Source organism: Carlito syrichta, unplaced genomic scaffold (genome assembly GCF_000164805.1).
Source record: "Carlito syrichta isolate Samal-C Ts95f unplaced genomic scaffold, Tarsius_syrichta-2.0.1 Scaffold143077, whole genome shotgun sequence".
Taxonomy (NCBI): domain Eukaryota; kingdom Metazoa; phylum Chordata; class Mammalia; order Primates; family Tarsiidae; genus Carlito; species Carlito syrichta.
In genome coordinates, this window is record NW_007087173.1 from 27,047 (window position 1) to 39,225 (window position 12,179).

The 12,179-nt window shown below is 46.0% G+C and overlaps 1 protein-coding gene across 1 annotated transcript in view; it reads left to right on the forward strand.

Moving 5' to 3' along the window:
• SLC25A33 (solute carrier family 25 member 33) overlaps positions 1-12,179 on the forward strand; it is a 41,786-nt gene that overhangs the window by 5,132 nt on the left and 24,475 nt on the right. The window contains exon 2 of the mRNA XM_021708611.1: positions 9,393-9,572. Within this exon, the coding sequence (XP_021564286.1) occupies positions 9,393-9,572 (180 nt within the window). The remainder of the gene's footprint in view (positions 1-9,392; positions 9,573-12,179) is intronic.

Genomic DNA, 12,179 nt, shown 5'->3' on the forward strand with positions numbered 1-12,179 from the left:
AGTTGGAGTCTCACTTTGTCGCCCAGACTGGAGTGCAGTGGCTGCTCCCGGCCACGGCAGCCTCAACCTCCTGGGGACCTTCCACCTCAACCTTCCAAGTAGCTGGAACTACAGGCGCATGCTACCTTTGCAGGCGCATGCCCGGCTGATGTTTCTGATTTATTGTAGAGATGAGGTCTCGCTGCCCAGGCGGGTCTCGAACCCGCAGGCTCAGGCAGTCCACTCACCTCAGCCTCCCAAAGGCACGGGGTTACAGGCTGAGCCACCGAGCCTGGCTCCGGCTGATTTTTTGATTTATTGTAGAGATGAGGGCTAGCCAAGTTGCCCAGGCGGGTCTCGAACCCCTGGGCTCAGGCAATCCACTCACCTCAGCCTCCCAAAGCACGGGATTACAGGCTGAGCCACCAAGCCCAGCTTATTTTATTTTATTTTTAGATTAGAAGATATAGCTTATTTAAGAGTAAATTAGAGAGAGAGAGAAAGAAAGAGGAGATTCACCACCCCAAGGTTGGGAAGGGGGCAAAGCCAGGAAACATGGTGACGACCATAGCTCAAGGCCACACCAGAGTCTAGCAAGGCAATGGTCCAGTGATTGTCTTTAAATGACTAAAAAGACAATGTGCATTTTACCTGGGAGTGTGGATTTTTTTTTTTTTTGAGTTGGAGTCTTTGTCGCCCAGGCTGGAGGACAGTGGCACTCTCACGGCCACTGCATCCTTGACCTGCTGGGCTCAGACGATGCTTCTGCCTCAGCCTTCCAAGGAACTGGAACTAGAGGAACACGTTACCACCACCTGGCTAATTTTTTTGTTTTTGTAGAGAAGAGGTCTCACCAAGTTGCCCAGGCTGGTCTTGAACCTGTGGGCTCAGGCAATCCTCTCACTTCAGCCTCCCAAAGTGCTGGGATTACAGGCGTTAGCCACTGCACCTGGCTCCAAGTTTTTTTGACTAGACTTACTCAGGAGGCTTTCAGTTGTAAGTAATAGAAAATTCACTTCAAACTGGCTTAATTATTGGTACATAACACCTGAATTCTGGAGGGAGCACAGGCCCTAGGTGAGGGCTTATCCCAACTGCTCTCCAGTGTCCCTGTGGGACCCATCCATGACTGCTCTGCCTTCTAGGCACATTTGCTTGATTCCTTTTTTTTTTTGAGTCAGAGTCTCATTCGGTTGCCCAGGCTGGAGTGCAGTGACATGCTCACGGCCACCATAGCCTCAATGTGCTGGGCTCAGGCGATCCTTCTGCCTCAGTCTCCCGAGTTAGCTGGGACTAAAAATGCCTAGCTAATTTTTAAAAATTTATTTATTGTAGAGACAAGGTCTGGCCAAGTTGCTCAGGCTGGTCTCGAATCCCTGGCTCAGGCAGTCCTCTCACCTTCGCCTCCCAAGGTGCTGGGATTATAGGTGTGAGCCACTGTGTCCAGCCAACATTTGCTTGATTCTAAAGTTGGTCCCTGCATGGCCACCACATGGCTTCCAGAAGCTTGTATTTCTCCCACCATTGGATAAATCTTGAGTTTAACTCTGATTGGAACAACTTGGACACAAACCCATTGTTTGGAACCAGTTCCACTCCCAGGGGAATGATGCTGAGTATCTTGGGTTGAATCTTGTGCCCATCTCTAAACAGATAACCTGGCAAGCGGATATTATTATGTTAACAGGCTTAAAGTGAGTCAGAGCTAAAACTAGAAATGGACTCAATCCTACCCAAACTGTGCCTTAAGAAATTTGGGTAAAATGCAAATCAAAGCCATATTGAGATACCACCTAACCCCAGTAAGAATGGCCATCATTAACAAAAACAAAGACAGATGCTGGCAAGGATGCAGAGAAAAAAAAAAGAAATTTGGAATTTTGTTCATACAGAAGAAGAGGAGAGTGCGTGCTGAGCAGAGAACCAGCAATGGCCACCATATTTTATATGCAGCCTTCAAATGTAGTGTCTATTTTATTGATCTTAACAGGGTTTCTCAACCTCGGCCAGATAAGTATTTGTTCTGGGGGGAGGGTTGTCCTGTGCATTATGTGGCAGCATCCCTGGCTTCTACTCATTAGATGCTAGTAACCCCCTTCCTCCATTTGCACAACCAAAAATGTCTTCAGATATTGCCAAATGTCACCAGGGTGGGGACAGAATTTTCCCAGTTGAGAATCACTGTTCTAGAATTGTGACCTTCACATTTTAATCACATAGCCCTGGTGGTGTGTGTCTGTAGTTCCAGCTACTTGGAAGGCTGAGGCGGAAGGATCGCCTGAGCCCAGCAGGTCAAGACTGCAGTGATCGTGAGCATACCACTGCACTCCAGCCTGAGTGACAGAGTGAGACTCCAACTCAAAAAGAAAAAAAATAATCACACGGCCTTATGATTAAAATGTTTGTCCATATCCCCATGTATAATTATATTACCCTACTAATTTTATACATTTAATAAAACATACACACAAAGTAGACATTAAATGGTGAAGACTATAAATAAAATGGTATTTGTTTCTGTACACCAGTTGGTAACTGCACATCTCTTAGAGTATATATGCTACTGCGACAATTACTAGTCTGAAATATTCCTCTCTAATCAGATTAGTCAGTTTTCCAACTGTGTGATATGTTACTATGCACTGTCACTAACTGGGTGTTGAATGTGACTTTTTCTGCCCCTGAGCATTGGCTACTTAGGTCCTCAGATGAACCAAGAGTAGTGTAGTTCAAGATTTAGACCGAGGTGGGAGAATCTGCCCTGTTGCCACTGACTGTAGATACAGAAAAGAATGGTTTTATTGTCAATGTTGGGGCAATGTGGAATGCTGAGAGAGGGTTTACGTGTCACTGTCCCCCATTCCATCCACAGCTTCTAGTAGGTCTAAGCTGTAGATTGAGGGAACTTGTAAAGCTGGGAGGCTGGTAGTTTGCTCTGTGGCCAGATGCTTCCAGCAAGTAGGAGGCTGTTAATCAGCCCAAGCAGGTGAGATGAGAAGAGGCTGGTGTCATGTACTTGGGAGGGGCTTGGGGTGACTTCCTACACTGGCTCCTGGAGGACATGTATGGTTACTCTTGTGGACACCATTGGCTTGGTGTCAAGGAGCATGGGGACCAGAGGAAGGAAGCCCCTAGCATTGCCCACAAGGTTTCCGGGCCAAGTAAGGCAGAAAGGAGGTTGGAGGATGAACTGCCGGTGGGGCCAGGGGGAGTTCCCAGTGTTGGGGCTCGAAGTTGGTTCAACACCATCTACACTGAAATCACAACACTCACCAAGGCCTCCGATACAACACACAGCCAGACAATGAGCTAGGACCAATTGTGTGAGACTACTTCTCTCTGTGCTTAAGCACAGAGAATCCTAAAAGGAAGGGAAGAAAAGTGAAATAACAGAGCAGGTCCCCTCAAGCCACTGTCTAGCTGGCAGTGATAGAGGAAAGTTCTGAATCAGATTCGAGTTTGAAATTTTCAGTGGGACTGAATTTGATAAACTGCAAGCTTCCAGAAAGGTATGGAATCAGCATATGATGTCATTAGCAGAAAGAGGGATTTGGTAGTACACAGTTGAAAAGCAGTGATGGGTAGGGGACCAGGACAGGACTCGGCCCTTCTGAACGAGACTCTGAGAAACTCCATTAACCCTGCAGAGTCATGGTTGGACTAGGACTTCAACACATGTTAGAAGCCAGGTTAACAGGAGGGTGTTCTGTATATCAAAGGACTCAGAAGTGACAGAAACTTTTTTCTACAAAGAGTATAACTTATTGTAATCTTCAGGGCAAATGCTTTGGACCTAACATGATTAAGTATTTTTAGAAGCTGGGCTCGGTGCCTCAGCCTATAATCCCCTGCCTTTGGGAGGCTGAGGTGAGTGAATTGCCTGAGCCCGCGGGTTCGAGACCCGCCTGGGCAGCAAGACCTCATCTCTACAATAAATCAAAAATCAGCCGGGCGTGGTAGCGCATGCCTGTAATTCCAGCTACTTGGAAGGCTGAGGTGGAAGGATCGCCAGAGCCCAGCAGGTCGAAGCTGCGGTGTCTGGGAGCGGCCACTGCACTCCAGTCTGGGCGACAGAGTGAGACTCCAACTCAACAAAAAAAAAAAAAAGTATTTTTAGAAAAATTAGGAAAGCCAATCAAGATAAGTTAGTTATTTTGCATTTATATCATCTTCTCAGACTTATGGATGTCTTGCATGTAGTGGTTCATGAAGAAAGAGACAGACATTGAACTGAAAGATACTTGAAAATTTGTGTTATGAAATGTTTTAAATTTCAGGGAGAATCTTCTTTTGAAATTTTAGTTGTAGAATTAGAACTTGTTTTTTTCTAATTAAGAGTATTTTAGGCCAGGCTCACGCCTATAATCCCAGCACTTTGGGAGGCCGAGGTGAGAGGATTGCCTGAACTGATGGGTTCAAGACCAGCCTGGGCAACTTGGTGAGACCTCGTCTCTACAATAAATCAAAAAATTAGCCAAGCGTGGTGACGTGTGCCTATAGTTCAGCTACTTGGGAGACTGAGGCGGAAGGATTGCCTAAACTCAGCAGGTCGATGCTGTGGTGGCCATGAGTATGCCACTGCACTCCAGCCTGGGCAACAGAGTGAGACTCTGACTAAAAAAAAAAATAAAGTATTTTAGTGAACACGTGCCAGACACAGCTTGATGACTTAATATCCTTTGGACATTCTGCATCCAAGATTTTTTTTTCAAGGTAAGGAGGGTAGTAATAACTTAATTCTAAGAATGATGTCATGGTGTTCAGTTGGCGGTGTCTCCCCATTTTTGGGCTGTTTGCTGCGTTGCTGTCAGGCTGCCGTCACCCCTGTCATAGGTGTGGTGCCTGAGCCTTAGTGTGCCAGTCCTGCAGTTGGCAAGTAGGTGAGGAGCCCAGGCCTCTTCACCATGACCACCCCCATTCTGCTGTGGTCGCAGTGGGCAACATGTTAAAAAGAGACAGTGATACCGAGTGTGGCCTGCCACCCTCGAAGGGGTCACTGACTCACTGTCAATAGGTCATTTGCTTTGTTGGACAAACACACCTTCTTGCCAGTCATCCTCTGATCAGTGGCATAGATTTGAATGACAGTTGGCCAAAGTACTGAGTGCAGCTGACTTAGGAACAAAGCAAAAGTGGTTGACCTGTATCGTGTTTGAACTTACTGACTTTCTGATGAAAAGATTGATCTAATGGAGTTATGTCACTGACTATAAATATATTTCAGATATTTCTTTATCTTATTCTGTAGCAGCTAAGTTCCCTGATATTTTTGAATGCCATACTTATAAAGCATGGTGGCCGTACTTTGAGCGTGGTGGCCAGGCACAGTGGTTCAAGCCTGTAATCCCAGCACTTTGGGGGGCCATAGTGAGAGAATTACTTGAGCTCGCGGGTTCGAGACCAGCCTGGACAACTTTGCGAAACCTCATCTCTACAATAAATCGAAAAATTAGCCGGGCATGGTAGTGCGCGCCTATAGTCCCAGCTACTTGGAAGGCTGAGGCAGAAGGATCGTCTGAGCCCAGCAGGTCGACCCTAGGGTGACCATGAGTGCACCACTGCACTCCAGCCTGGGTGACGGAGTGAGACTCCAACTAAAATAAATAAATAAAGCATGTGGTTGCTATTATAGATAAGAGTAATTTATTTTGTAGGAATCAACATAGGTTAGAAAGTTCTATTCCTGTCCTTTTTTTTGAGTTGGAGTCTCACTCTTGTCGCCCAGGCTAGACTGCAGTGGCACACTCACGGCCACCAATGTCTTGACCTGCTGGGCTCAGGCAATCCTTCTGCCTCAGCCTTCCAAGTAACTGGAACTATAGACGCACGCCACCATGCCCAGCTAGTTTTTGTGATTTATTTGTAGAGACGAGGTCTCACCAAGTTGCCCAGGTTGTTCTTGAATCTCTGGGCTTAGTCCCGCGCTTTTTAATCACTCCTTTTTATATACCATTTTCTTTAGATACGAGTATATTCTAGTGCTTAGAGCAAATTATACAGCCCAGCATTCAGCTAGGCTCATCGTTTTTTCTTGATTACAAAAACACAGTTTTCAAGTTCTAATTGTTTAACCAACAGTTTTCCTTTTTTTTGAGTTGGGGTCTCACTCTGTCACCCAGGTTGGAGTGCAGTGGCACGCTCACGGCCACCCCAGGGTCAACCTGTTGGGTTCCTGTGATCCATCCGCCTCATCCTTCCAAGTAGCTGGAACTATAGGCATGCACTACCACGCCTGCCTAATTTTTTTGATTTATTGATGAGGTCTCACCACATTGCCCAGGCTGGTCTTGAACCTTGTGGGCTCAGGAAAGCCTCTTACCTTGGCCTTTTTTTTTTTTTTTTTTTTTTTTTGAGTCAGTGTCTCACTCTCACTCAGGCTGGAGAGCAGTGGCATTTTCATAGCCACCGCAGCCACGACCTGCCGGGCTCAGGCAGTCCTTTCGCCTTAGCCTTCCAAGTATCCAGAACTATAGATGCGTGCTACCACGCCCGGCTAGTTTTTTGATTTATTGTAGAGACAAAGTCTCGCCAAGTTGCCCAGGCTGTTCTCGAACCTGTGGGCTCAGGCAATCCCCTCACCTCAGCCTCCCAATGTGCTGGGATTACAGGTTTGAGCCACTGTGCCCAGCCATTAGTTTTCCATTTTTAAGTATGAATCTAAATAGTCTAAATTAACTAGACTGGACATGGTGGCTCATGCCTATAATCCCACCTCTTTAGGAGGCCAAGACAAGAGGTTTACCTGAGCCTAGCAGTTCTTGACTTGCCTGGGCAATATAGTGAGACCCACCCCCATCTCTGCAAAAAAATTAACCAGGCATGGTTGTGTACACCTGTAGTACCAGCTAACTCAGAAGGCTAAGGTGGAAGTACTTCCTGAGCTCAGGAAGTTGAGGCTGTGGTGAACCGGAATTGTGCCACCACAACCAGCCTGGGCCATGGCTATGTAAATAAAAAAGTTAATTAACTGACAAAGCTATCTACCATAGCTATCTTTTCATAAGACTCTGAAAGAAGAGGCTTTAGCAGAGTGGGAAGAATAAGTGTTGGAGACAAAGGGTTTGGATCTGGGTTTTGGTTTAGAGGCTTTGTCACTTGGAGACTTGGCAAAAGTGTGTAATCTCATTGAGACCCAGGTTTCCAGCTGTGAAGTAAGGCCGCATCAATTCCTTCCTGCCTTCCAACTCTGACTGTAGTCCCTAAATTGCTTTCATAATTGATGAGCTTTGGCCCACAGTTCAAAAACCACTGTAGTGTATTATCATCGTGATTTCAGGGCATTTTAACCTCAGTAGCCAAAAAGGTGCTATTCTTCTCTCCTCTCCTCCCCTCCTTTCCTGGCCCCCCAGTTTCTAAATCTGTACATTTCTGTCTTTCTGACATTCTTATTGTAAACTGGGGCTAACTGGTAGTTCCTACCTCCTCGAATTGTTGAAGGATTGAATGCTTGTCATAAAATGACCCTTCAGTCAGTGGCCGTGATGCTATAATGGAAACAGCTCCCAGAGCTGCTGTCAGGACCCCTTGGTCAGGTTGGGGGTACTCCGGCTCCTGATTTTAAAATTCTGCACAGAGATATTCCTTCTCTCCTTTCCTTTTGGGCTGTGTTAGGTGCTGGGTTTGCTTCCAGATTTCCAACACTCGTGTCTAGTGGCGCAGGAAAGGTGTAATGAACCTGTGTGCCCAGGGCCTGTCCCTGCTCCTACTGTGACTTTTCCCAGTCAGAGCTGCTGGTCCATTTTTCTAGACCCCCTGCTTCATGCCAAGGGCTGCACTCTAGCCATGTACAGAGACATGTGACCAGCTCTACTCCAAGGAGCTCCCGGACTAGTGAGAGACACTTTGAAATGTTTAGAAACCTGAGAGGACATTTGCCTTGAAATCTCAGCTGAATAACCCTTTTGCTTAGCAAATATCATTTATAAACTTGTTGAGTCCTGATGCCAGAATGCAAAGATGAGGAAGCCCCCACATCCAGACCTTGAGGAACTCATCAGTGATGTAGGGAGATTTTTTCCAGAGTGAGGTCTGTGTCACTGTTATGGGTGTGGGTGAGGATGTAAATGGTCCATGGCACTTTTTTTTTAGTTGGAATTTCATTCTGTCTTCCAGGCTGGAGTGCAGTGGCACAATTATAGCTCACCGCAGCCTTGACTTCCTGGGCTCAGGCAATCCTTTTGCCTCAGCCTCCCAAGTAGCTGGTACTACAGGTGTGCACCACCATGCCTGGCTAATTTTTACTTTTGCTTTTGTAGAAACAAGGTCTCGCTGTGTTGCCCAGGCTGGTCTCGAACTTACAGGCTCAGGCAGTCCTCCTGCCTCGGCCTCCTAAAGGACTGGGATTTACAGACACGAACCACTGTGCCTAGTGGCATTGTTAATTATAACTAGCTCATCAAACATGGAATTTCATGGGTAGTATTGTTTAAGAGAAGCTGAAAGTAGGTATTTTAGGAGACATAAATGAATTGTCTTGAAGAAAAATACTGAAATCATAATTCAGGTAATATCTTGATATGAAATTAAGGTGTAGTACTCAAAGGATTGCCCTGATCCAGAGCACAGAGGATGAATTGATTAGTTGTGAATGAAAGAAACACAAGGACTTCATCGTTGAAAGTAATCAATCAGATTTTTAGAAAGGACTGTGTGGTAGTAAACATTAAATTTCAAAATAGTAGCATTACGTGAATAACTATTTTGTTTGAACGTGCAAATGTGAGTTTTCTAGAGTATTTCTTGCAGCTTGTAGTGAAATTACAAATAACAGGAATGTTCAACAGTAGGAAATTGATTAAAATATTATCCATTTCAATACAGAAAGATAGGCTGAAACCGTTACAAATGAAGATGTGGACATATATATTGACATAGAAGGGTGTGCTCAGAATCTAGATTGTGGGGGGGTCAAGTTAAAAAGCCAGTAACATTAATTCCCATAGGATGTGCGATTGGTCACAATAGTTGTCTCTTTAGTTCTGAGATTTTTTTTATTTTTAGTCAGAGTCTCACTCTGTCACCCAGGCTGGAGTGCAGTGGCATGCCCACAGCCACTACAGCCTTGACCAGCTGGGCTCAGACAATCTTTCCACCTCAGCCTTCCAGTAGCTGGAACTACAGGTGTGCATCACTACACCCAGCTAATTTTTTGATTTATTATAGAGACAAGGTCTCACCAAGTTGCCCAAGCTGGTCTCGAACCCCTGGGCTCAGGCAATCCTCTCGCCTTGGCCTCCCAAAGGGCTGGGATTATGGGCGTGAGCCGCAGTGCCTGGCCAGCTTTGGGATTTCAACAGACTTTTTAAAACCTTGTTTGGGCTCTAAGTTTAGAGAGAGAAAAGATAAACTCCACGTTCTCTTTGTGTAGAGAGTAGTGTAGCTGTCTTACCCTACTGTGCTTTCCTTCCTCACAGGTGTGGGGGCACAGTTGGTGCTATTTTCACTTGTCCACTAGAAGTCATTAAGACGAGGTTGCAGTCTTCGAGATTAGCCCTCCGGACCGTCTATTATCCTCAGGTTCATCTGGGGACCATCAGTGGAGCTGGAATGGTGAGACCAACATCCGTGACGCCTGGACTCTTTCAGGTTCTGAAGTAAGTTCCTTCCGTCCTCACTACCCCGCTGTCTGCACATCCTCCACCCCCACTATCATGCAAAACGTTCGTGAAGCCCATCAGATGGGCTGTTTTCATAGTCTTAGTTCAAACTTGGGAATTGGCTTTCTTTACCCATACCTTTGAACTCTGACCTTGCATCCTTGGCAGCAAGATCCCCGATGTTCATGTGATCCTCATCCAAGGACAGAGTAAACCCAACAAAACAAACCAAAATTCCATGTGTAAATTCTTGCATCAAATTGTTACTCTTACTCAAATCTCTTGAGGACTAACGAGATAAGGGGAGGTAGAGTAAAATTTTTAAAATTGCACAAGAGAATGATTGTGAATATTTTTTTTTTTGAGTTGGAGCCTCACTCTGTCACCCAGACTGGAGTCCCGTGGCCGCTCCCGGCCACCGCAGCCTCGACCTGCTGGGCTCCGGCGATCCTTCCGCCTCAGCCTTCCGAGTAGCCGGAATTACAGGCATGCGCTACCACGCCCGGCTGATTTTTTGATTTATTGTAGAAATGAGGTCTCGCCAATGCCCAGGCGGGTCTCAAACCCGCGGGCTCAGGCAATCCACTCACCTCAGTCTCCCAAAGTGCGGGATTACAGGCTGAGCCACCGAGCCCGGCTGATTGTGAATTTTTTTTTTTTGAGTTGGAGTCTCACTCTGTCACCCAGACTGGAGTGCAGTGGCCGCTCCCGGCCACCGCAGCCTCGACCTGCTGGGCTCCGGTGATCCTTCCACCTCAGCCTTCCAAGTAGCTGGAATTACAGGCGCGCGCTGCCATGCCCGGGTAATTTTTTGATTTATTGTAGAGATGAGGTCTCGCCAAGTCGCCCAGGCAGGTCTCGAACCCGCGGGCTCAGGCAGTCCTCTCACCTCAGCCTTCCAAAGTACTGGGATTACAGGCTGAGCCACCGAGCCTGGCGATTGTGAATATTTTAAGAGAAAGCAGAATGTTTTTGTTTTTTACTCTTTGTGTGTGTGTGTGTGTCAGAGTCTCACTCTGTTGCCCAGGCTCATGGCCGCTTTCCAAGTAGCTAGAACTGCAGGCACGCACCACCATGGCCAACTAATTTCTTGATTTTTATTGGAGAGATGAGGTCTAGCCAAATTGCCCAGGCTGGTCTCAAACCTTTGGGCTCAGGCACTCCTCTCACCTTGGCCTCCCAAAGTGCTGGGATTATTGGCATGAGCCACTGCACCTGACCAATTTTTCAATTTTTGTAGAGACGAAGTCTCACTTTGTTGCCCAGGCTGGTCTCGAACTCCTGGACTCAAACAATCATCCCATCTTGGCCTCCCAAAGTGCTAGGATCACAGTCGTGAGCCATTGTACTCTACCAAAAATTTTTGTTTTACACCTAGGCTACCTGCCCATTTTATCATTTTTACTGCAGGAAAAATATCTCGGTTGCTTACAAAGAAGCAAGTATTCATAAGTTGAATTTGGCTTACCAGCCTCAGTGCTTATGGTAAAATCAGAATTCAGAAGAGCACTTGATATACTTGAATTTCAGCTTAAGGGGTTGTACTTAAAGATGCTCAATAAGTAATAGCTGAATGTAACAGAGCATGCTATTTTCAGACCTCTGTGACGCTGATATTTATCAGTGTAGAGATTCAGTTGGGAAATGTTAGAAAAAGAAGCAGAAAATGGAACTGCTCTGCTCAAAAACCACAGCACTCAGCACTTTTTGTCAACAATTTAGATAAGGCAGGATGAGTTGGAAAGCACTTCATTTATTTTTAGGTATGTTTTGTTTGTAAAACCTTCCTCTGAGTCACTTAGGCATCCATGCCAAATGTGTGAAGGTGCATCTGAGCTTACTAGGCAGACTGAACAGCTGCTGAGGACAAGGTCCTGAGTGAGACGGCGAGAAGCCCAGCTAGGGAAAGAGGAGGTCAAGACCCAAGAGTCTAGGAGAATCTGTTCCTTAAATTAAACCCTGAGGAGGGGAATGGAGACAGACAGGCAGGAAGGTCGGGCATAGGCACAGGAAGGACAGAGCCCAGAGATGTGGAGGGACACTACTGGTCTCAGGGCAGATCCAAGTCCAGTCCTCAGTAGGATGCGGCTGTGTCCTTCCTGCTTGGCAGTACCAGTGTCTCAGGCAACACCTTTGTTCTAGGGGACATGCAGTACTTTGGACATAATGAAACCGAGACAGGTAATTTGTCCACTTCATTCACTTCAGAATGAACTCCCTCTTACTTGCTTGCCAAATAACGCATGACTAGTGAATGTAGATTTCCTGTAACTGGGAAGCTTACTCAAAGTGTGGGTGTCAACAGGACCAAGTCTGTAAGATGAATGGGGATGTTTTTCTATTTAGGTTTTACAGGCTGTATAAGTTAATTACCCCTTATCCAAAATGCTTGGGGCCAAAAGTGGTCTGGGTTTTGGATTTCAGAGTCTTTGCTTTATCCTTGTCAGTTCAGCATTGCTAATCTGGAAATCCAAATAGCTTCTGTCGACACTTCGTCTAGTTTCATGCTGGTGCTCAGAAAGTTTCTGATTTTGGATTTCTGGAATAGGGACATTCAAGTTGTATATTCTGTATCTCCAGTATCTTTTTTTTTTTTTTTTTTTT